Below are 27,120 nucleotides of genomic sequence, written 5' to 3' on the forward strand. Positions count from 1 at the left end.
CGAAACAGAAGACGACAGGCCTCAACGGGTCCGTCGGTGTTCTTCACTGAAAACAGGGAAGACGCCACCCGGAACACCAGGCCGTAAAAAAATTGTTCGCTTTGCCGACGTGTTAGGTCTCGATTTAGCAGATGTGAAAACATTTATGGATGAAATTCCCGTCATACCCAAATCTGCGTACGACGATCTCACCGGTTGTGACGTACAGAGTTCTCCCCCGGTGAAGACGCCACCGCGTCTCGGCGGCCTCACACTGGTCCCTCTGTTCCAATTACCTCGAGATGTCACCGATAAACTAGAATCACAAAACGTCTGCCTCGAGAGCGCGCGTGTGTGCGACGGAGTGCACGTCACAGTGTGTGGCTCCGTGCGCGTGCGCAACCTGGACTTCCATAAAACTGTACATGTAAGATACACCATGAACCGGTGGAAGACCTATACAGATTTACAGACGACGTACGTGCAGGGCTCGTGCGACGGATATTCGGACCGGTTTCAGTTCGTGTTGTACGCGCCGGCCATATCGTCGGGTCAGCGGCTGGAGTTGGCCGTGCGCTTCCAGTGCAAGGGCCAGCAGTTCTGGGACAACAACAGCGGCGCGAACTACTGCTTCGACTGCCTGGCGCTGGGCTCGGCGGGCGCGCTGCCGAGCTCGGCGCCGGCGGGCCCGCTGCACCCCACCGTGGATTGGCACCCGTCGTTCTACTGAGCGGGCGCGAGTGCGCGTGCGCGTGCGTCCGGTGCGCGCCCGGCCGGTCCGGGCGGCAAGTCCGAGCCTGCGTGGCGGTGCGCGCCCGCTCCGGCGGCGGCCGCCCTTCCCGTCCTCTTCCCGTGGGAACGAGAAGAAGCGCGGGCTCCCGAATCTTGAGGCTTAACTTTGTAAAGCGTTTTTGTGATATAAAGTAGAATAGTTGTAGATATTATATTTCGAAGAGTGAGCGACTCGTTCTCTCAGTGCCATTTGCAATAACGACATTTTGAGTAAATGTATATTTAATCGAATTATTTTCGTTTCGTACTGTTACTTGATATCGTCCGGCGGGACAATAACTAATGTGATCGGTACGTGACGGCGCGGTGGGACACGGCGGCAGGCAGAGCCGGGGGCAGAAGCAGTGGCGAGGGAGGAGTGAGGAACTGTTGCGCGGTCCGTGTCTTCCCTCCTTGTGTGTACATAGATCGAGAGAGATGAATTCTGAATGATATTCATATTTTAATACATTTTTATTAAACTAGGTATTAGCCTTATGTACTAGATACTTATACGTGAAGTTAAGAATGAACATCACCTAGTTAGTATGATTTATCCACATTAACATGTTTATGAATGTAGATGATATGCGTAGACTTATATTTTTAAACGTGGTGACACTGTATCATCTGTTAGATAAAGGTTCATAAATGGTTAACGTAGAAACCAAAACGTCTGAGTGATCAGGTATTAATCGAAATATTTGATAACCCTTTCTAATGTGTTAAGATTTATAATTATATTATTATTACGAATTATATAAATGAACTGTTTTATTATATCGATGTTATAAACTGGATAAAATATTATGTACATTTTATATTTTTATACTCACAAACGAAAACATGACATGTACTTCCTACATAAGAACTGATCTAAATAGTATCTAATTGTTGATTCGGTTTGGAGATTTTAAACATGAGACTATTAGAAATTATGGAATTAAATTATTATTATTTTTAAGCAATATTGTAATAGTTATTTATTAGGCTCACTTTTTCTATTTTGTATGTACCTGAATTCTTAAAATGTGGCCATATTAATGTTTTAATATAGCGCGGTATCGCTGTCCTACTGAAATATTGTTATTCTTATTATTGACTCTGTTTTACTGAATAACTGTCCACATAATAAATTAATGTGCATAATTATTTAATATGTTTTATTCATTACCAAAGCACAATGACCAGACCATTTTACGGACATAGTGCGGGAAAAGGAGCCCACAACCAATACCAAATTCATTACCAACTTCAATTTTATAATTTACGGCTAAACAAAAAAATATAAAATACATGCGGAAAGATTTCTAGTAACTAGTATCACTTGATCAAACATTATTAAACTTAGATGTTCTCATCGATAGTAGTTATGTGTGATGAAAATTGTGAAAAAAAATAAAGCCATATAAAATAATTCTTGATTACAAATTAATGCTTATATTTAACCTGTTTTCATTGTTTAGATGCAATTAAATTATATATTTTTACACTACTCATTGAAAATATTGAGTTGTCTAAAAATATTTTAAGGCCTATTCGTTTCATCAACCACTGTTGACACAAAACATGTTCCAATTTGGTCACTAAAATCTTTGTTTACAACGTCGCTAGTTTTTAATAATGAAAGGGCGGAGTATTGTATTCCGAATTGTTAAATTAATAAAGTAGATATGATTTTGTGTTCTAAAACTAAAATAAAACTCACAAATATAATTAATGCTTTAATTATATTACAGTATTTAAAAATAAGCAAAACATATCACAATTATAAATTATTAGTCGAATTGAAATAATATAATACAATCAGATACATCTAAAACTTAAACTATTAAACTTAGTTTATACTTAAAATAGTCTTTAACCAGAAGCGACGGGTGTACTCACTAGTTCCTACATAAATTGTTCGTAGACCAACTATTTATATACAAAACTAAATTCGAAATTAGGGAAACTTTTGTTTAGATACAATAATCTTTTCCAACTATTAATGTTGAAGATACTTATGTCAAAGTCAGGAATATTTTAAATTAAAACTTATAATAATAAATAGTCGCCAACACGTTTCGCGAATCCACTGGATAAAACACTTACAAAAATATTTTATTTTGTTACTTATTTAACAATATTAAAGCGCTCACATTTTCTACACACGATGGAGATGTCAGATCACCGAAATAAGTTCCCAAAACTAGACTCAAAAATACATTTTCCACCATTTTTATATATAAGTAGGTAATGAAAATGGAGAATGAAGAGTTATGTCTGGTGGACGGTTAGTTACCTTTGAAAATTTGAAAGGTCAGACTTTTTCAAAGGTGTCAATTTATTTCTCCTAGCAAGTTAAATCTTCAGTAATAAATGAACCCCCTTATTCATAGACGTGTTTTATTTTAGAACGGAGCATTGTTGTGATAAGAAGTCAATTTCTCAGCTTTGTTTATCTGACAGTTTACTTTTTGTTTAGATTTTTTTTATCTGACAGCCAACTAGATGAATCTAGTTGTATCTCAATATTAACCAATCACAATGGCTCTATGTCTACGCACTGCGAAGGCTGCCATGCCGTCAGCACTGAGAACTGTTTCTCTTGTTATCACAGCAATGCTTCGTCCTTAGATAAAAAACGTCTATGAATAAGGGGGAAAGTCTTTAATAATACAAATAATATAACATGGAAATTAAATGATTTATAGGATCTATTTGAATTTGGGAAAAAAAATTTTTAGTGAATTCCAATTTACGCGAGCTATAATTAGCTTCTAAATTGTTATCATAGACACCTTATACACTGTATAGATGGTTCGATTCTTAATTCGCTTACAAAGTGTATCTATAAACCCACTGTAACAAGATCACCTCTGAGAATTACGAACCTAATCTCTTACTTGATCTCAACACGACAAATTTATTTTACTCAAACTCCGTACTAAATAATCTACTACTACAACTTGCCTTTATGCGCCCTCTTTCTCCGTCCTCCCCTGGCCCTGGTGGGGGAGGGAGGGGTGATCCCGGGGTCCCGGAGAGCCCGGAGCTGCAGATGGAGTCGCTGTTTGCAGAACTCGTAGAACTCAATCTCTCTTGTGAAGTTCGCTCGCACGATCTGTTTGACGGCCTCAGAGACCGGCGGCTTGAACGCGTTGCGGTTGATGCGGTTGAATGTGTTCAGTTCTTCTGTAAGATTAATTATTTGGTATGATTTTTATTACGCAAATTAAGATAATAATTTTTAAATAATATTAATAATATCAGCCCTGTATTATATACTGCTGCTCTGCTCGTCTTTACTACCGAAGATTACTGAATATTGAGAGGATTTAGGCCTTAGTCCACTACGCTAGCTTAGTGTAGATTGGTGGACTTCACATACCTTCAAATTTCTTATATAGAACTTCTAAGATATGCAAATTCTCTCACGAGATTTTCCTTCAGCGTTAAAGCAAGCGACAATTCACAAAGAATAAACACATAACCTTAGAAAAGTCAGAGGTGCATTCCCTTGGAATTTGAACCTGAAGACATAAGTCTTAGCAGTCCGCTCCACTCCCAACTAGACAATCGTCGCCGCTGCTGTATATTTTATGGATTGATGATATATTACGTGGGGCTCAAAAATAATGTAATATTGTACTATACATGTACCATTATTAAGTACGGCTCCCCCTACTACTCAGTCTCATACAAAAAAGGGACCCATTTCCGAAATGGATGTTTGGGAATTGATTTAATATAGTAGTGATTTGACCACGTTTTCTTACTAACGAAAAATTTTTACTCAACATATATGTATTATAGCGCCTGTCGACGGATTTAAAGAACTGTTTTTGTATGTCTTTGTGACGTCAAATGAAGTAATAGTAAGAAAGCTTACGCCTGGTAAGCTGGTCGCGGATATGAGATGTTAGATTAATATAATAACTCAGAAGAAACATTGCTTTTAAAATGTTTGATAATATATAAAAATACCTGGTATATATGTTAGATCACACTGTATGCATAATTACTCTTTTATAGTTTTGTATTTTGTCATTGTCATCTTTCAATCTTGGACTTCTAATAAAAGCATGTTTTATAAATAAGCTATATTAGTTAATAACATGTAAAATATAACAGGACTAATTATAAATTCTTCAGCAAAAACTAGACCAATTTCCGGATAGCAGTTTTATCGTCGGTTGAAGTAACAGTACACACTACACGTACCCCAGTAAAGCTGCAGCGCGCCGTCGAAGAACCGCGGCACATACTTCTCGAAGGCGAGGAGCGTGGAGTTGATGTCCTCCAGCACTCCCACCACCGCGTACTGCTCCTCCACCACACGCTTGGCGCGCTGCAGCGCCTCCACGCTGTTGAACGGACTGCACACACACACCACACAATTTAAAACAAACACACCATTTTTGCTTGTCAAGTGTAGCCAGAGACCTACAATTCACCAGCTACGTTAAATCCCATGTAAGAAAGATCTACTGCTTCACACCTGACACAATTCTAAATTCAGGGGCAGGCCAGCTATTATTTATTTGGTCGATCTAGACGTAAATTTTTAGCGTCCCTTTTCCGACATCTTTTAGGTCGCAAATGTATTTTTCTAGACAAAGCCGTTAATATCAGAGTCAGTAGAACCCAGTAAGCTCCCGGCGCCCTTCATAAGACTATACCGCTCCGAGCTGATAAAGAATAAAAAACCCAACACTACATAATTATGATACACGCCTGTCAAAACTATAGCAGCAAAGTCACTTCAAACATTTTCTACTACACTGATTTCTATTACACAACTACCCACATGTACAAAAATACGTAAGTAATCAGTAACATTTGTGGATGACTCACGTGCAATTAGGTTCGTGTCCGCAGAAGAACAGCGTCTGCCGCCGATGGTCGCCGATGCCCTCGTGCGTCTCGCCCTCCACGTAGCGACACTCGCGGTCGCCGCTCAGAACACACGTCTCGAAATCCTAGAACATACGTGTGAACGTTAGTCTTACTTTTAATAATATTATGAATTAACAGATAAACCATGTCTTTGATTGACATATAAGCTAATTGTATTCGGATTATTTGCTTCCATAGGAAATATTTGGATTATTATTCTGATTAAGATGGCGCTAGTGTTGTACAGGTGGCGCTATAAATTGCCTGATTGATTTAGATATTTTTTTTGAAAAGGTTTTTACGCAAGCTACGCCGCGAACAACAGCTATTCATCTTGTGAAAATAGGTTTTTTTATTGTAACTGGCAAATGAATAATGGGTCCCTATGGTAAATGTTTATTGCGGTAGTTTCGAATCTTTTAACTAGATGGCATTGGCGTTGATTTTGCTTATAAAATTTTTAATCAAGTTTAAAGGTAAACTATGTCTAATACAAATTTGTTGTACCGTAGGCTAAAGATATAATTAACAAAAAAAAAAACTAATTTCCTTATTGTGTTTTGAGGTAGTAGAGTCATGCTGTAGACATTTACAGCATTTATGGTCTGGTCAGAGACCAGCACTATACCACAGAAAATCAACATGAAGTAATATTTTGCTGTGCTTTGTTATAGCCAGATTTTTACTAATCCTAATTGCCTTTTTTAAAGACGGCAATGCTTTTATTATACTTTTGTTAACAAGTGACCTGTGGCGGCTAATTCTATTGACAACACATAGTTAATATATAACAATATGTTTGTTATTTTATTTCCGGTAAAATATCAAGGCCAATTTCTTTAATAATGCCTACGCGTTAAATTATTATCAAGAAGCTGATGGCAACTTCATTACTGGACTATAGTTTGCTGAACATCGTTAATATAAAACTCAATCTCAATGAAATGCGTCTGGAGAAAAGTAACGCCCTTTGTAATTACTGGTCGACATGAAATATTTTCGGCCAGTAACGTGTGAGCCAGGGTCAATGATCAACTAAAACTCTAAACGTAAGTGGGAATAATTTTCCTACTAATTATAACATCATTTTTTTGTTAGTGTAAAACTAATTTATTTTTTGTGCTTATCCAATAACTGAGTACAGTCGGGTTCAATAACTGTGTAGCACACGATTGGTTTGTGGGGAGTGATCTATTTAAAAATATGTCACAATAGTTTTTTATTATATTTTTTATATTGATTCCAGAGCTCGCTGTACCTGCCTACTTCAATAGGTTCGTTTGTTGTAGCAGTATCGTCATATATATTTTTCTTCTAATATCATACGTCACACTAATGGTAAAAATAAATAAAAAATATTTATTAAATAAAAAAATATTTAGAACTGTAAATATATTATAATGTGTATACTTTACACCGATTAAGTAACTTTCGTCTGTTACCAGGGGTGACACTAAACAGTAAATAGTGTTACGATCATAGTTTTCGGTTGCTATTCTGATCACTAAGTATATTTTGAAAAGTGGTTTTATATTACTACAAAGGTACAGTCGTGGGGCCCTATTCGATCAACAAGAACGAATGCGTTTTTTTGCAATTACAGGACGAAACGAAGCATCGAAAGTCGTCTAGGTTAGAGTTAAAAATCTCCTATTTACCTTAACGGCTACCAAAGCCGTCCTGTGATTAAAAATACGGATTTGCATCTGTACGGGGAACAGGGTCTCTCGACTATACGTACCAATTAAACATGTAAGTATAGTTTCCAATCAGCTTTGTTAACTTACTATAAATAATTCAAACATAACAATTTTTGCTACGACGACTGTACCTACTTAATATTGTTGACTAGAAATAAGTTCAATAACTACCTACACGTCCTACAATAACTAGACTGACAATGGAGGATAATTAAGCAGGAAAAATTGTTCTGCGCAAAGCGACCATCATTAATTTTTATAATAAGCCAGTGTGAGCTGTCAGCGGTAGCCTGAAGTCATTGGTAATGATGTGTGTATCAGCCAAGTCTAACAGTTAGTTGCTATTACTATTTGGAACAACATAACATATTTAAAAGCAATTAAAGTATATTTTTTATTTCATTTCTTACTCCTATAGTTGCCTAACAATATAGAGTTAAACTAAAGACTGTTTATACTGGACACACCTGACGTTTTTTGTTTTAATGAATGCAGTACGTAGCTTATAAAAGGACATAATACTACTATGCCATTAAAAGGATCCGTTGCAGCGTTATTTAATTGGCAATAATTTTTTATAATAATTTAATAAAAGTGGGCTGTTCCAGTGGTTTTGCGGATAAACTACGTATACAATGAAAGGCGTTGGATTTATTCTCCATTGAGAGATAAATGTAAATTGTTAACACATGAGTTCGTATGTCACATTATTGTAATGACATTAGAATGGTTTAAGAAGCGTGCGTAATTCTCGTGATAGTCAATTATTTATAGTTGATTGTATGGTTCAGTAATAGTGTCACTGAAATTTCCATATCGTTTATAAAACGCTTCTTATAGTTTACATAAAAATGATGAGAATTAAAAGTTGTATATGATAGTTAATATATTATTATCTCAGTTCATAAAAACATACCTATACATAAAATTTATCAAAAAGCTGTCAAAAGAAAATCTGATGCGTAAAAAAACTTAATTGTTTAATAAATTGTTAATAATAGTCGGTTTATATGCTCGTAACGAAATTAACAGTAGACGTCTGAACCCGTCAAATATGTAGCCGAGGTCGTGACCACTGATTTAAATTCGTGCTGTGTCAGTGGAAGCAGCACTAACCTCGTCACGATATAAGCTCCTCGCTGACGTCTCTTAACATCTAACGGAACAAATTTCTACCTATTTCAAGTTTAATCATAATAGTTTTTGCCGGGTTAGGATTTACGGAGTTCTAGGATGATTACAGCAGCGTAAAGTTGGCAAATTGAACATGCGCCCTGTGCAACACAATCGAAGTTCTGGTGATATTCCCACATACCCATTCTAATAGATTTAAAGAGATAGACATATTTAATTAACTGACCAGAGTCTTTTATTACAATAACCATAAATAAAAACACAACAAAATAATTGAGCCGTTTTTATTTATTATATTTTTTTTATATTGTAATTACCACTATAGTTATGGTAAAAATCAACATTGTTTTAGCGTAGTATTTATACTTACTTAATAAAAATGTATTCGTGCACACATTGTTTTGATTAAATTATATTCACTATTAACAATGCTATTCAGTGTGTATAACTACAACAATAAATATTTACAGCGACAGTAATCAGCTACATGTTATATTCCTACAAATATGTCATATATTACAAATATGTTATTAATTAGAAACAAGGTGCTAAGCCGTTTCACCGCCATTGTAAAAACATAAACAGTAGTTCGAATAGAAAGAGTGGTTTTTCAAACAACCAATAGTTGGATACGATAAAAAGCAGCTATCCTCTCCAATTATATCGCGTTCACGGCAGCGCATTATACGCGTTTTTTCCTTAAGATCAACCCGAAGGCGGTTGGTCCGCACGTGACTGATTGCGCGACGATTCAGCCGCAAATTGACGCCTTACTGGCAAAATAATCTAAAATCGATTTTTAAATATTCTTTGAAACAAATTGCTAGTCTTTGAGCTGGTTAGGAATTTAATTCTCTTTACTACCGGTTGGTTGTATATAGACGTGTAATTTACATCTAATTTGCGGCAGTCGTTTGAATCAAATGTGTGAAACTATTAATGTCGATTATGAATGCCGAAGTATCATAAGTTTATATTACCATGTGTGTAGGCAGTAAACGAAATTAAACTACGAAAAAACAAACTCATTTAAAAGGCCTTAAAACATTAATATTTACGTAGGCGTTATTAATTACTCAAATTTAAATAACATTACAATATATTAAACAGATTAGCATACAACATACATCCCAATATGCATTTTATTAATGTACCATAGTAACTGTAAACTATTAGGAGAAAATATGAACAGTAAGGAATTTATTTACATATTTAAACAATAAAATAAGGAAAGAATAGATCATATAAATTACTATTAGCATATAAACTGAAATAAAAACCGAATTGTTAAACAGTTGTAACACAATAAACAGAAATATATGGTGGCACTGACCCAACAGATTTAATTCGATTGTAGAATTAAAATAAATTCATCGTGATTAAGTTTAGAAGCCAAAGTGAAACGACACTTCATGAAAATTACTTGCAAATATTTTTTAAATAGTCAATTAAATTCATTTTGTTAGGTTAAAAGGCAATAGGTACCAGAGTTACATAATTATCAACAAAGATTTCAGAAAAAGAATTAGGAGAAGCTAATTAACATAATGTAGAGTAGCTCTATGCACATGAGTGGCTCAATATAATACAGGGCATGTATTAGTAATAATCAAAACAAACAGAATGTCATAACATTATCTGCATCTAATATTAAAATATAAACAACGGAACTCTTTAGCTTTGTGACAAACTCGCCTACTATCATAATATGTTAGAATTATGTAGGGATATAGCGAAAAGAGGTACACTGGCGGTTGCCTTTTTTTCTTTTTTTTTAATCTTTATTTAAAGAGTTTGGTCGATATTTCGCGACTATATCGCTCTGTACGTTCACTTCTACCCGTGCCTACTAAATTTTGATGAAATTAAAATATTTTTTTAATAAAGCCTTAGCCTCTTCCGATACAGGAAACGACAAAAAACTATTTATGCTGCCCACATTAAAGCTCAAAGTATGAGGCCCATTCCGCACACATTCCGACAAAACATGAAGTACGTCATCTCTTACTCCACAGTTAGAGCAGTTTGGGGAGTTGGTTAGCGGTTGCCTTTCTCTTGGATAAAAGCGTAACTTTGACCTATGTTTTTCGCTTAGTTTTTTTTTTATTTCTTTGAATGACAAGACGGGCTTGCCGTTCGCCTGATGGTAAGTGGTACCACCGTCCATAAATAGCAGAAACCTGTTGCTTGGCGGCAGAAATAGACATTGCGGTGGTACCTACCCAGGCGGACTTTCACATATGAGAGACCTACCACTAGTAGGTACATATGAGAGACCTACCACTAGTGTTTGTGATAGCTCTCGTCTTTTGTCACAAATATACATGGAGGAACCTTGATGCACAAATTTCACCTCTGTATACCCGTTGGTGAAAAAGCGTGTGTGTAAGCTTACCTTTTTCAACCAGGCCGGGTCGGGCAGGGGCAGGTCCGGGAACGCGCGCTTCCTCTCCACGTAGTACCACGGCGCCCTCACGTAGTAGTACCACGAGATGACGCGTTCTACCGGATCCCGCACTACGTTCACGTAGATTGGAGACGGATATCCGTACCTGAAAGATGAATTCAATAGCTGTTGTATTTCGTTTTCTGGTCAAAAGGGTATTCTAACCAGTGGTAGAGAAATCATAAACTACCTATAAAACTTTTTTGATGTAATAAATTACGGTAATTTTCAATTTCAATGCACGAATAAACAATACGTTTAAGAAATTATTAACGTGTTTAAGAAATTTTATATTTAATTAGTAATTATTCAAATGTAGTACGAAGAACGATAACGTGAGGTATATTGCAGTGCATGGTTTTGAATCTGCGGACATTCGTTTCGGCAGTCCGTTCTACTCCCAACTAGGATATGACGGCTTTGTTTATAAATAATATTTGTCCCGGATAAATTAGTGTTGACAGAGTGTTTGTAAATTGTTTTTCAACTAAATTGGAAAATACAATGCCGATCAATTTGTTTAAAAATTTATTATATTTTATGAAATTTTCTGGATATTTGGTTTATGCTATCAAACAAGTTGTTGAAACAAAACAATTGTACATTTCCGCATTTGACAAACAACTCCTGGCAAAATCTAATATTACAAAAATACTAACAACGTTTATAACAAAGCAAGGTCAACAATTTACACTAATGGGAAGCCTAAAGATGTTTTTTCTTCTGTTATTGCAAGATATACGCAGCTGCAAACAATGGTGCAATTTAACACAGTTTTTACACGTGTTGAAGTAACATAGCATAATTATGTCTAACAAGGGACACAACTGACGCGTGATGACATGGCCGGAGCAAGGTGTTTCACGAGTGGTCATAGGCCCACAGATTTTGCTATATTTCAAAATTAAGTTTTAATTATAATAAAAGAGTACGCAAATCCCTGTATTTTAAAATATGTATTTACGATGTCCTTATATAAATACTACTGTATATCCTTATTATAAAAAAATATATACGTTTTATAAAACAAAGTCGCCCCACCGCATCTGTCTGCCTATCTGCCTGAACGCGATAAATACAAAAACTGCCGAGCTGACGTCTATGAAATTGGCATGGAAATAGTTTAAGAAGAGATCCCGGGAATTACATAGACTATTTTTTATCCTAATAAAAACTAAGTATTTTGGTACTTTTATCCCGGAAAACTTATTCACGCGGGCGAAGTTATGAAAAGAAACTAGTTTTATTATAAATGATTATAATCGGTCGGCATCCTTTAAGGCGTAATAGCATGATAACAAATATTTTATTCCCATCGCGAACAAGCCGAGTGCGTCCCTGCGCTTTTACAGCTATTATGTTCGGTCTAAACATTCATCATAATAGGTATGTACCTATTTAACTACGTCTGCCGATACTTTAGTTAACCTTTGATTGATGATAGAACTGCGGTAACTTTTTAAAGTGTCAATCTTTGAGATAAATAGTTTTCACCTACTTTAAATTCATATAAGAATTCGAAACTAATCACAATATTTGTATCGCGTTAAATGTATTACAATGTAAAGTTATTAACGAATGAAAACCGTTATCTTATTATCATATCAACACAATAAACATTGTTATAAATTCATATTGTTAGCATTAACATAAATCCAATAATAAAACCGTTAAGAATACAATAAAGAATTGGAAAAACCAAACAAAAGGCGTTAAATCGATAAAATATTTGTTATTAGGAAGTCGAATCCGTTATTTGGATAAATTTATTTCAGGTCATTGTTATTTTATTTTCCATACTTGTAGATAATGTTAAGGAGCAAAGACCGCATTAAGGAGAATTTAGCGTGGGTCGACTGTTGACCAAAGAGTTGCGCAAAACGACTAGACAAATCAAACCAAATTTGTTAACAACTCAATATAGTAATACTAGTTTAATAATACTTCTTAACACCAATAAATTTAGGCTAATGTGCGAATCGTCAGTTATAATTTGTCCCAAACACAACGAGGGAATTCGTACGCATGCGTGAACTATTAGTAAGAACCATCCATTAAGTTTAATAGTTCATAATTCACTGTCTATAGTGCAATTTATAAGGAATATTTAGTAATAGGTCTCTTATAATACGTCATAGTCCATCTGGATAAATAATATCTTCTTGTGTATTTCTACCGCCGATCAACGCTGACACTGGTGCGTTCCGTTTGAGGGATATTTATATAAAGTGTTGGCTTGACATTTCAGAGTGACAAGGACAGTACAATGCCATGCAGTGATTTTTAATTCAAATGTTTCAAATTTTAATTCAGTTGTATTTATAGTTTTGATGGGTACAAATACAAAACATCTGTTCGCAGATAACTATGATATAAACAAATTAAAATCAAAATATTATTCACACATCATGACAAAACAATAAAAAAGAAATGTATAGAAATTATCAAAACAAAAGAAATATCACACCAACACCAGTACATATAAAAGAAATAACAATGAAAAAAAAAAACAAGAATTCGTGTCGCTTATTACCTTGAGCGCCTTGCACGGTTTCTTAGACATAGGAAAAATCTTGCACTTACCTGGTGAAATTGGTGTAGCACACGTGTTTGATGTAGGAGGAAGGCGGCGTGTGAGCGGACACGAGGCTCACGAGCACTTGCTGGTCGGCGGGCGCCAGTCGGATAGTCTCCACGCGCTGCACCGCATCACGATGGAATCCTGCCAACACCGCGATACATCACAATACATTAGCATTATATGATAATATTATCTATGTATGATTATAATATCAATGCAAGAACATCATCAGCTACAGAAATTTCTTTGCTCATTATAGGACTCTTGTAAAGATTTCCAAACAAAAATGTTAGACATCGCCTACATTGAACGAGTTCCTGAGACCTTTATCATACTAACATTAGTATGATAAAGGTCTCAGGAACTCGTATCGTCTCAGGAACTCAAACAGTATCATTGCTACATAGCAATGATACTGTTTGCTAAGATTTGTCTGTTACTCTAAATGAATGAATCATCTACATATTCATTTACGCCGACGTCGATCAGTTACTCTATGTAAATTAAAATCAATCATGACGATGCGACTATATGTGAGTAAAAAAGTAAAAAAACCTCTGATACGCCGAAATTGTTTCGCGATAATTGTGACTTGCTGTTACCTACAAAAATTACTATACGAAATTTAACAGATAGGATGGCGATAATTGAGCAACCTGCGGTCAGGAAGTGAAATTCAATGAGGTTGCATTCCAATATGATGTTTGCAATTACGAGATGACTCGGTTTCTTTTCAAAAAGTCAGCTTTAATTGCCCGTTACGTTCTTGGAATTAAAAGGTATTTTACTTACCGAATTGGTTCCTTAGGGCGAGTCTTCGTAATAGCTCCATGAATGTTTGGCTTCCGACTTTTGGAACACGATTGAAGAATAGTAGTTCGACGCCTGCGCGCGCCGTGTTGTTCAGTTCCCATGCTTCCGGTATGAGAGCTTCGTCGAGGTATTCTTGTTCCGCTAGCTGTTGCTCTTGAGATTCCTCAGGTTCGGCTTCAAGAGTCCTTTGAGGTTTACTACGTTCCTTTCAAAAAGATTACGGGGTTACTAACGGCTTACTATGATTATTTTTTTTCTTTCTAGTTTTTTGTTAAAAACGTCGTTAGTAATGAGTGCGGTTTCAAGTTTATCAAAATATTGATATCAGGACTTTGCTCGCTACTCCGTCTACTTAAATGATCTTACCTAAAATCAAATTGTCACTGCGCATTTTTCAGGGGTAAAAAGTAGCGTATAATATTTTTAATCCGGCACATGATTTCTCTGTGTAGTAAGTTATGACTGGAGGTTACTTCTTATATAATCCAAACATCTTTAGAAATATTCGGTATTAATTAATAAAGAGTCAGAACCATTGAAGCTATAAACAAAGTTGTTATTCAAATCCATAATTATTACAGGATGGTTGGTTCATGTTATGAAATGGAAGTGTTTTGCTTTTATTAAGTTCGACCCATCATTTGTATTCGGTAGAACGAAGCATGTTTCTATTTTACGAACGGCGATCACGACCGCCCGGAGATTTAACCTCTCGTTGTAGGTGGCACTGAGAGGTATTTGGCCAACAATGCGACAGTAATAGGCTATTTCTTCATAATTCAATTCAGCGGGATTACATACACTAACTGTAATAATAAAGGCCTTTTTTGAAGGCAGACGACGGGTTGTAATGTCAAAATAAGCTAATGATTTCCGACTATTCACAGCAGTATTTTCTATTTTGAATGTATTAACATGAGTTTTAGACATTTTCTTAAAGGATTAAACTATTTTATGCAGTTTCACGTTTTCGAGACATGTATTCCAAGTTAATATATACTATAGAGACTTCACGACACTGTTCACAAGTAAACAACTTTTAAAAAATATTAAAAAAAAAATAAGATTTAAGCTAACAAATTCCAACTTAAAATAATACGGGTGGATGACGAGGCCGTTTCCCCTACACTATGGTAATAATGAACTATTACTTACAGCTCCGGTGTGCCTTCTTATAGCTTCGAGGGCTTCTTTGTATTCTTGGGCGGACGCAAACGAATGTTCTACACGATCCGTTTGAATTCCTGAAATGAATAATGAATGCAATTATAATAAATAAATACATTCCGATAATGTTTTGATCATTAAGTTCTAAGTAATCAACTTCTGGTATGTTTTCCTTTTTTGAGCTTGAATTGCTTTGCTTTTATCAATGAAGGGGCTTTACCAACAAAAATTTATGATTTGTAATTAATCGGTGTTTCGATGGGTCCCTAACCTTTCAAGGTAAGAAAATAAGTGGCCATGTAGAAACAGTAATTAACAGTTAATAATTCAAATATTGCTCTATAACGTAATTGTATTGGTATGGTTGTAATATATTTATCTGCAGATCACTATATTTTTGACGGAATTAATGCCTTTTTGAAGTAAAACTACGCGACATTAGATTTTTATATCCGGCCTGTTGGAGCATTGCCGTTGCCTGATTTATTTTTTTGTTTTAGTATATGTACATTAATCATCATCAGAATATTCGAAGTCGTCCGATAAAATCATTTAAATATCTATCAACTGCTGCAAGGCATTCTCCCTATTGCCTTTGTGATTTAATTTATGTAATTGTACAACTAATTATCCCTAATTAATACGCTTGTTAGAATCATAGTATATCGTTGGAGCCTCACGACATTTCGCTTTAAAGTCGTGATGTCTAATTAAATTAAATTATACCTCTCATTAGTAGCATGTGTAATATAAACTAGTGCTTATTTACTCTAATGTTTCGAGTTTACAAAAAATATATGCAGACAGACTAAAACATAACATAACACTGAATACTTTGAACAGAATTTCTATCTGACTTTTTGTAATAATGAGATCGGTAAAGTAATTCGGTTGAGCTGTGCACTTACAGTTGTACGTGACATGACATTTACGCTTCAAAGAGCCAGAAAATATATTTTGTTGCTTATAGAATTACGATAATTATGTCGACAATGAATAATAGTTGGATTCCAATGGTCACCTGCGGCTCACCACTCTAGAACTAATCGGGCAAAGGCAAAACGGGCAGATACTAAACGATAAAAAGTGTTTTTCTTGGTAAAATCTTTTATTAAAAAGTCACACAGAATACATTCAGAGGTCTTTACACCAAGTTATAAGTGAAAAACATTGACAATGTGAATTTATGGTACTGAGTGAAATTCGATAATCATTTACATATTTCTAGAGATTGTTGCAATGGTTAATTCCGAAGTTATTATAATCGATTTCGGCTGTATAAATGGGAACGTGAAAGCAATAAATGTTATGATCAGCCGCCGGAGTGTGTGTTTTCTCGCTCGACGCGACCTTACTGTCGAAAGGAAATTGTCTTTCACGAATCGGTAATACCCATCCATTGTACTTTATATAACTGTTTAAAGAAAGCTTTCTTCGCGAACGTTACGCAAATTAGGGGCAATGCATAACTAATTTTAACAATCGATCTCCGTATTGATATTTACACAAAAAAACTACGATATCGGGGACATTGTGTTTAGACATTTTTCTTGCTCTATTTGCAATGAGATTGTTTGTAGTTTTTTATCATTGGGCTTCTGAGATTATAGAATAGCAAAAAATTAAAACCCGTTTTAATACACTTCAATACACGAATGGGTCTTTGTTCGAAGATGAAGCGTTAATTTTTAAGGGTAACAGTTAAAGTTAAAATATTAGTTATGATAAGGTTTTTTTATATAATTCTATCCTGGGACACACTACTATAGGTTTTCGAAGTTACGTATTTTGTTCATCTATTTTAGCTTTGGGAATATAGACAAGCTTCGAAAGCAAACTGGCATTCCGTTCGAATTCCATTTGGAACTAGCGGAGAGCTTTAATCGCTCTCATAGTAGTAGCTTCCGAGTATAGCTGTGGGATGTACTTGACCGATATAAGGTTTATATTATGTTATCGTACTAATATTATAAATGCAAAAGTGTGAAAGATTTTGATGTTTGTTTGGATGTTTATAAGAAGTAAACATAGAAACAACTGAACAGATTTGGATGAAATTTGGCACACGGGTAGACAATGTATCTATCATGGTAACTTGTTTCCATGGGAAATAGTGTTTGTCTATCAGTTTATAAATAGATCACGCTGGCATCTTACAGTGTTTTTAGGATTTTATAGCGGTAAAAGCTTTGACGCGTGCAAAACCGCGAACAACTAGTTACTTAAAAAGTAAGAATAAAGGAAAAAATACCTAAAATGGAACACTATGTTCATTAGAGATCCATCGAAGAAAAATTCATAAAGGATTATTTTTACTGCTGTATGGCAAAAAAATATCATTGGCCTTCCAAATCAAAATGATTTCTTAAGTTTAATGATTTCTCTTCCAAATCAAACTTTTAGATGAAGATGGACCTATGACCCATTACTTAAATCCTGTTACAGATCTCAACATAGTTACCAAAGCGGTTACATGACACCACGTTTGTGGTAAACTGCCAACAATAACCTGATATATAACAAAGAAAGTTGTGGAAGCACGTGAGATCGTACTTTCCCCAGAACAAAGCCACAAACCGATGATCTCAATGATACGACGCGACCAACCAAAATATTTTGTATTAAAAATCTGCAAAGTTATTACTTTGCATATTTTTGGGTGTATTCACCCAGTTTATTTTCCTTAAGTAAAATATAATATTCATTGAGAGTACCTACACTTTACATTTAACCGTAATGTAATGTTTTTGGGAATTAAAATTTAAAGCGCAATGTAAAAGCATTTTCGTGTAAGTAATGTTCCTCCACTACATCGAAGGCTTGTTGAATGCATATAGTGCAATAAAGCTTTTATAGGCATTTAAGAGAAACTTCGGCGAGATTTCTTATCGCGTGTTTAATCTAGATTTTAATCCAAATATTAAATCTAAATGTAAATTTATTATAAAATTAGGTGTGGCTCGCGGCTTCCCCCCTATGAAAACCTTTCCCACTACAAAAATTCCTAAATCGCTGTAGCAATTTATAGTGCCACCTGTCCGTCACTTATTTAAGAAATCAGATTATAAAATTCCATTATTTCCCAAAGCAGTAAATTACAGGGATATAAAGTAGTTTATATGTCAGCCCAAGACGTGTGCCTAATTTCATCCAAATCCGTCTCGCAGTTGCTGCGTTTACGTCAAACAAACTTCCAAACATGGTGATTATAATATTATTAAAAAGTTAAATAAGATAAGAACTGCAGTTATATAGTTATAAGCCTATAATACATAAGTAAATTACAAAAAAATGCAGATATGTAGATCTTTTTATATTGTTATCATTAATTTTGAAATTACTGTAAAATTCTTGTTTATTTTGCGTTTCCCTTCCGTTGTAAAGTTAGATTTGCAGAGTATGTGTATTATCATGTCGTTGCTCTGTGTATTGTATTGTTATTAGTAAAAACAGTGTCACAAAACGACTAAGCATTGTGCTCAATGTTTAGTTCTTCAGTAGCTGGTGCTGGGACATTATAACAGCAATATTTTCGCCCCATCTCATATGACGTTTTTTAACGCCAAATCTGACAAAAAGCCGAACTTCCGACCCGTAATTTCTCGTATATATAGCGTATACAATAGTACGTAACCCGATGGATCCAAGTACACTTCCTCGTAGGTTTTCACAACCGTGTGCCGTAATTTATTTAATTCTACCTGCATCCAACGCCTCTAGTGGCCAGAGGTCCCACACTATCTCTTCCTGTGTTACGTTGCCTTTACGCTATTTATTGATCATAAAAATATCTTTTCAAGCGGATAATCATTCAATGTTAAGGTAAATCTGGGTTTTAGAAATACTGTCAAGTATTTTTTTTTGCGTGGGCAGAGACTAGCAAGTCTATCGCCTTATAATAAGTATTAAAAATTATCGCGGCTTATATAATACTAAAAATTCGATTTTGTGGATTGTACTACGCTTTAAGAAGAAGAAGAAAAAAAGTCAGGTTAGGTTAATTGACAATAGTAGGTGTTTTTAATCAGAAGTACCATAAAGCTATTACGTACCTATTTACTATATAACAAATGATGATAAACGGCATTGAAATAACAATTACATTAATTGTATCTAAATCATTTTGGGTTAGGTCATCTTAATATTAAACGAGCGACATATTTTGTGATAAATCAAATATTAAGTATGAATAACAGGTATTTAAATTAGTTAACAAAAATCATCAACACCACATATACAAATATTATAATGTAAGTTATTATAGATATATTATAGACGGTTGCGAGAAATATTCTAAACTGAATGTAGGCGAAGCATGCGCGTCATTTGACGCTGAGTAATGTTCTGAGCTTTCTGACGTATGCAAGGATTTATGATGAGAAATAATACGCATAACTTCGCTTGTTTTGTTTTTAAAATCATGTTTATTCATAAATCAAATACCATTCCCAAAATATCTAAGGCCTGTTAACATAAATAACCTGCAGACAAAAAGTCAAAGATTCTAAACCTCTGAAATTGATCATAATGTCGATGATCCCAATCATGCGATATTCATATTTTTTATACGTTTAAACTCAATACCAATAATTTCACTACGCATTATAGAATAAAAAAATATTAGTATTGAAAAAAGCAAATTCAACTGAACAATCCAATAACACGCAAGTAATGAGACCAATTTATTAAGTAATCGTGGCGTGTGGAAAATATACCCTATGATTTGTTACATTCGTATTTACTTAAGAAATATTGCTACAAAATTGCTCGATTATCTAACGGCAAATAACAATGAGAAACAGAATAAAAACCATTTGGCTGCCATTCAAGCGTGAACTACACTTAGTAAACTACAATGTTCTAAGCTATACAATATACATATACAAAAAGTACATCTTCACTTCGCATAATGACTTAGAAAGTAAATAAGGACGGAAACCTTTTTTAAGCGTACTTTAATAAAATTGATATTGTCATGGCAAATTCTTGTTATTTATGGGTAACTAGCTTTTGCTCGCGGCTTCGCCCGCGTGAAGGAGTTTTCCGGGATAAAAGTCCACTGTATGATAAAAGTCTTGCTACATATTTTCCCGGTACTGATAGGTTCAAACTAATTTAATTTTTTTTATCCTCGTGAGGGTTGAATTTATCAAAATCCTATTCAAGCGCACGTCTTCATCATAGTAGCTCCAATCTTTAATTTCAGTTCAATCAGTCGAAAATCTAAGTAGATTTATACAAACATTCATCCTCACCCCTTAGGGGCGGAATTTATCAAAATCCTTTCTTAGGGGATGCCTACGTCATAGTAGCTTTATGTATGCAAAGTCTCAGCCCGATCGGTTTAAATTGACAAAGTTTCATACAAACTTTCATATCGTATTTTATCCCCTTGGGGGTAGAATTAATCACAATCCTTTCTTAGCGGACGCCTACGTCAAAACTTCTACCTGCATGCCAAATTTTCGCCCGATCCGTCCAGTGGTTTGGGCTGTGCGTTGATAAATCACTATGTCAGTCAGTCACCTTTGAGATATATATATTTAGATAATCACCCAGTATAAGTATAAAGAACTGAGCGTAGTGAAGTACAGTGGTAAAATCTAAAATTGTAAACCCTTTTAATTTTTTAGGTTACCAAGAATGTATAGAGCAACAAATATCAGTTAATTCAAACCAGTTTTATTTTTTGCAATTGAACATTAGTAATTTAATCAAATCGTAAGTTTCAATTTATTCCCACGTAAATAAAACACAAAAGGACTGTAATGCAGTACTATTAGGTGTTTAAGCACACAATTTTAATTGGCTGCTGTTTTTCTTTTCCAATGAAGCAAACTACGTCTTTAGCGACTAATTAGATACAATACTTATTTAGCTGAATTTAGAGAACATGGCAAAATGGTAGACATCATACAAATAATTTAGGCATGTTGCACCTCAGCCCCGCACAAAGGTATATCACATCACATTGTAAGTTTTCCAGTCTTCAATAATTATTTGTAATCTTCTGCTATTGAATATTTTTAACTAATTCGGAATATTACTTCCGTAAAGGCAACAGATATTTCGCAAAGTAGAGTGACACAAATAGCAATCTATATACAATCGAACCTGACATGTTATAATTTTATAGAAGACTATCTGGGACAATCCGTGCGACCGTAGCGACGTATATAGCCTGTCTTAAAAATATTTTCCTATTAAAATTGCACTCATTATTTGTTTCTGAACTAGATACAATAATTGGTGAACTAAATAAATAATTATATTGCTAGTTCAATTTTCTCTGGTGATAGGTATACCATACTCTCTCGTTGTAAGAAACTAACCAGTAAATAATGAGGTTGATAAAAAATCGATCCACAAATCGCTACGCTTTATTGGATTTTGCAGTCTTTATTCTGTATTATGCTCTGCTAGTTTTTTACAGTAACACTCTTTACAGCTATTTTAACATTTCTTTTGTTAAGTATAGTTTTTAATTTCTTATTTACTTAGCTATTTTTATATTGGACGAATAGATTGGAAAATTATTTGAGGCAAAAACTTCTTAATATAAAAGTTGTTGTTCAATGTACTTATTAAGTCCATGATTTTACACACACCCAAACACATAATATAAAAGAACAATATTTATAACTGTATATCGCGACTTAATGAAAAAATAAAACTTAAAATGAACGGGCGCAGGATTTCAAAATGTAAATATAAATCAACTAAAAATATTGCATGACTAGTAATGATGACCATTTATTGCTTAATGATATTTTACATGCTATGCGAACTGCAAAACTTAATTAATAGCCCCGGGTGTGCTTGCTATTTCAACCGACAAGTCAAATTGATTTAATAATAGCTTAGATTTATTTTTACACATCTGCAATATAAAATTATGTAGCACCATTATTAGTTTAATGAAATTATAACGCGTTTTAAAATTGCTTTACGTTGGCGTTGGTCGTAGAAGTGCTCTACGTAATATTGTTCAGTTTGTCTGTGTAATAAAGATTTAGCGTTAGCGCGAGATTATATGAGTTATTTTATTTTTACTAGGTATTCAATATTTAATGCTTATTTTTATGGAAGATTTATATCGGACTGGTAACTTCGGATGATTAAAAGTATTCATAGATATTTCTTCATCTGGATATCCAAGCAATCGTTAAAGCTCGTGATTTTTTTCTGCTGTATGTTTACAGAAACCCCACGACCAACGCTGTGGGTCTCAGGAATGTCCGTCATACAAACATAAATTAGAAACCCTCATTTTGTCAACTAATTATTAAATAAATTTAATATGGATAACTTTATTATCGGACAATTAAATCTCCACAACGATAGGGTGGCGACGTCGGAATTAGATACGTTAGTTCGGGATTATAAACTCGACGTTGTACTTGTACAGGAACAATATCAACACGCTCGACTGCGTAGCAGAGTCGTACAGCTTGATAGCAGCTCACGAGCTGGCATTTATGTAGCGAACTCTAATTTCACTGTAACTTCAGTGCGTAATCTCATGACGTCACATTGTGCAGTCGCGGAGGTTTCAAATCCGAGCTGTAAGGTTTTCATAGTGAGCTGTTACTTTCAATACTCGGACCCGGTAGGACCACATATACACCATCTCCGCCAGGTTTTACGATCACTTGCAGGTCGTAAAGTAATTATAGGCGCTGACGTTAATGCGTCATCTACTCTTTGGTATGGCAAATATCGATCCACCGATACCGATCGGCGTTGCGCCGTCGAAGATTTCATCGCAGAGATGAATCTTGGTATTCACAATACTCCCGATGCACCACCAACTTACTATAGCCCTACGGGCGAGTCTTCTATTGACGTCACACTTTCTAGTGGAGACGTTCGACTTGATAGGTGGCGTGTCCTGCCGGATGCGTCATGTAGTGACCATCGCCTGATTGTGTACGAATTCTTGCCTAGATTGACACAAGGTTTTATTCATAACAACTATGATTTTAGATATGGAACTAAAGGGGCTAACTGGGACTTTTTTAGCTCTTTATTTGCTAGACATGCCAGAGATTTTACTCGCAATGATCTCTCACCTGAAACATGTGCTGAACTTATGTCGGCCACGTTCACATACTGTGCAGATGTTGCTATCGGTCGAGGTTCAATTACAAATACTCGTAGATGTGATTGGTGGAACGAAAATCTAGTCCACCTACGCCGAATTTTTCGTAGGGCGCGCAGGAGGTTTAATAGGCTTAAAAGCGTTGTGTCACAGGTGACACTTTTACATCTGCTTTTAATGAACTTAAAATTGCCAGGTCGCACTATAGAGCAGCAGTACAAAAATCGAAAGGTAATTTATTGCGTAAAATCGCCGCGCGGTTAGATAAGGAGGGCCCGTGGTCTCCTTTATACCAAGAGTTTAAAGCAAATAGACCAATTAATTTATCTTACATCGATAATATTAAATTTAATAATAGCTATACGACTGGTATTGAGGAGACTACGGAAGCACTGTTGCATTCACTTATACCCGATGATATTATTAATGACAACAATTATCACAACCAAATTAGAATGTGGGCCGCGGAATTGCCAAACTCTCCAGTCTCAAACCTTGCGACATTAGATGAATTTATTGCCATTGTTGCATCTCTGCCGTTAAACAAAGCCTCCGGCGAGGATAAAGTGTCTAACAAGATGATTAAAGAAGCGTGTAAATCAGCCGGAGATTCGTTACTATCTGTCTTTAACCGATGTATTGCTGAAGGTATATTTCCGCGAATATGGCGCTCCGGTTTCATTCGAATAATACCTAAAAGTGGCGACAAGGCTCCCGATGATCCCAAGTCATATAGACCTATTACGCTGTTACCATCTTTAGGTAAACTTCTAGAACGCCTCATTGTCCCTCGTCTGCTACCGGGCGGACCAATATTTCACAAAAATCAATTCGGATTTACCATAGGTAGGTCGACTACAGACGCGGCAATATCGGTTAGAAGAACAGTAAGTATATCGGAACATAAATATGTACTCGGTATCTTCTTAGACATCTCCGGTGCCTTCGACAATGCTTGGTGGCCTATGATACTTCTTAAGTTAAAAATACGAGGCTGCTATAGGAATATATATTCCCTAATTTACTCATACTTCTCGTACGGAACATCCAAACTGAAACTCGGCCACCATGCCGTGTCGAAGTCGCTGAGTATGGGATGTCCACAAGGCTCAGTTGTAGGTCCTTATTTATGGAATTTGAGCTTCGATGATTTTCTTTCAATTCCCTTACCTGTAGGATGCACTTTAACCGGATATGCGGATGACGGCCTCTTACTAATAGAATCTAATAGTAGATCGGGGCTTGAAAGTTTGGCGGATATGTGTTTACAATTAATATCTGAATGGGGTGAAAGAAATCGCCTTACATTCGCACCTCACAAAACGTTCCAACTGCTTTTAAAAGGTATATTAAAATCACCGCCGCGAATAAAATTTAATAATATTGTTGTAAAAAGGAAAGAATCGGTTTGTTATTTAGGTTTGATTTTAGAACGAAATTTTTCCTTTCTAGAGCATATAAAAACGTCGGGGAAAAATCAAAACGTAACTTTTACTCCTTGACAAGGATATCGACCTCTACGTGGGGACTGTCTTTCACTACGCTCAAAATCATCTATGGAGCGACTTACTTAGCTTGCATTACATACGGATCACCTGTATGGGCCGATAGGGCAACTATCGGTGCTGTGCGCAGGAAACTGCTCCAGAGTCAACGATTGGCGTTGATATTCTTGTGCAAGGCGTATAGAACTGTTAGTACAGAAGCTTTGCCTGTCCTCGCGGGTGTACTCCCTGTCGATTTGGAGGTACAGCGTCGCGCCGCTATGTATTACTCAACCAGAGAGGATATGGAAAAGTTTCTTACGTCTCGCGAGCTCTTAAGAATCGATAGACTATTTAAAACGCACACTGATGTACACAACGAGTTATTAAATGAATGGCAATGTAGGTGGGACTCGTCTTCGAAAGGGCGTCATTTATATAAATACTTTCCGTACGTTCGCGATCGCCTAATTAAAACTTGGCTAGAAATAGATTACTGTGTATCGCAATTTCTTACCGGCCATGGTAATTTTAAGGGTAAACTGTTCTCATTTAGGCTGGTTGATTCTCCTGCGTGCCCATGCTCTACACCTGGTTACGAGGTTGAACAATCTGCTCATCACGTACTTTGGGAGTGTGGTCTCTGGCATGAAGAGCGCAACATCATGTTAAACAGTATGCAAATAACATCTGGGGTTGTATACTACATGGACCTTGTTGAGACTAGACGGAATTTCCGTGCTTTCCGGCGTTTTTGCCATGCCTATTGTAATCAAATCTAACAGCTCATGTGATAGGACCCTTTCATTTAATTTTATCCGTGGTGCTTTATAACTAGCTTATCTAGTTGTAAACGTCCCTATCCTTGAGGTTAAATCGCCTCCTTACATCATGATTTTGTCACCCGCATTGCTCTGGAGGGAAGTGGACAATTAATATTTCCAACTCCTCCCTATTTTTCTATTTGATTAATTTCGTTGCGGGATAATGACATATTAGTTTTCCCTGAGACTCGCCGAGCTTCACTGCTCGGTGTCACAAAATGCGTGCCACTGCTGATCCTGGCTTACAGGAGTTGTAGTGGTGGGTGTGAGGGCGGGAAAGTCTCTGCTGTATGTTTACGTTCTAGAATAAAGATCTGTTTTCAATCTAGATTTCATTTGATTACCTTTTTCATTTCTATATATTTAATTTAATTAATATTTATATTATTTTATGGATTCGAAACTATAATATATTACCTATACTCGTATTTGATAACTTGTGGAAACTATCCAACTAAGAAATAAAATAAAATTGTCGATAAGGTGTTTCCCTTCAAATGCTTAGATTATTATCATTGTACTACATTTCATTGACATACGATACATCTTTTTATTATATCAATGAAACCTTTAACATTTTAGGGTTAAAATATTCCTTATTAAGTGTTGGTTACTTTAAGCCTTCGGAATTAGAGATTCAAATATACCATTACACGCATATGCCGTTATTATTTGTGTTTATGTGTGGTTAAAAATTATTTACGACTACAGAATTATCGGACCACACTAGTAGTTACCAACAATAAAAATGTGTATGAAATTATTGGGTGTTCAACACTTTATTGTAATTGTGGCAAAAACGACGACTTTCAAATCCTTTAATTTTATAATGTGAACAGATTTATACAGAGTAACAATATAATATCTTAAATCTGTATGGCATTTCCTGTAGTTACTTTGTAGTGTGTGGGAATTTGGGTCAGAGAATTTATAAAAATTCTTAACTTATTATCCTGTTGATGATCATTTTTAATTAAGAAAATAAATAATTTGTGAATATTCTACATGCTTAACCTCTAAGGCACCAAAAATTATAATTTAATTAAATAACTGGATGTAACGGAACTGCGAGGTATTAACATTGTTTTAAATATGTATTATAGACCATCGATATATATGTAGTATGGATAGACCTAAATATTTAAAAATGTGTTCTAAATATGTTGCATGAAATACTTTTCATATCTTGTCCATGGATCTAATTGTATATATATATTTTTATTCTATATTTATTTCGGG

At 35.3% G+C, this 27,120-nt stretch overlaps 2 protein-coding genes across 2 annotated transcripts in view; one reads left to right on the top strand and one right to left on the bottom strand.

The window, feature by feature from the left end:
* Positions 1-1,902, top strand: part of LOC115440014 (glycogen-binding subunit 76A) — a 38,209-nt gene extending 36,307 nt beyond the window's left edge. Inside the window, 1 exon segment of the mRNA XM_030164130.2 lies at positions 2-1,902. Coding sequence (XP_030019990.2) covers positions 2-709 — 708 coding nt within the window. The 3' untranslated portion in view covers positions 710-1,902.
* A 1,479-nt stretch (positions 1,903-3,381) lies between these two features.
* Positions 3,382-27,120, bottom strand: part of LOC115440019 (heparan sulfate 2-O-sulfotransferase pipe) — a 72,262-nt gene continuing 48,523 nt past the window's right edge. The window contains exons 4-10 of the mRNA XM_030164144.2: positions 15,461-15,549; positions 14,285-14,510; positions 13,495-13,633; positions 10,861-11,017; positions 5,590-5,714; positions 4,957-5,111; positions 3,382-3,927 (exon numbers count right to left, since the gene is read on the bottom strand). Coding sequence (XP_030020004.1) covers positions 3,695-3,927; positions 4,957-5,111; positions 5,590-5,714; positions 10,861-11,017; positions 13,495-13,633; positions 14,285-14,510; positions 15,461-15,549 — 1,124 coding nt within the window. The 3' untranslated portion in view covers positions 3,382-3,694. The remainder of the gene's footprint in view (positions 3,928-4,956; positions 5,112-5,589; positions 5,715-10,860; positions 11,018-13,494; positions 13,634-14,284; positions 14,511-15,460; positions 15,550-27,120) is intronic.

Source organism: Manduca sexta, chromosome 15 (genome assembly GCF_014839805.1).
Source record: "Manduca sexta isolate Smith_Timp_Sample1 chromosome 15, JHU_Msex_v1.0, whole genome shotgun sequence".
Taxonomy (NCBI): Eukaryota; Metazoa; Arthropoda; class Insecta; order Lepidoptera; family Sphingidae; genus Manduca; species Manduca sexta.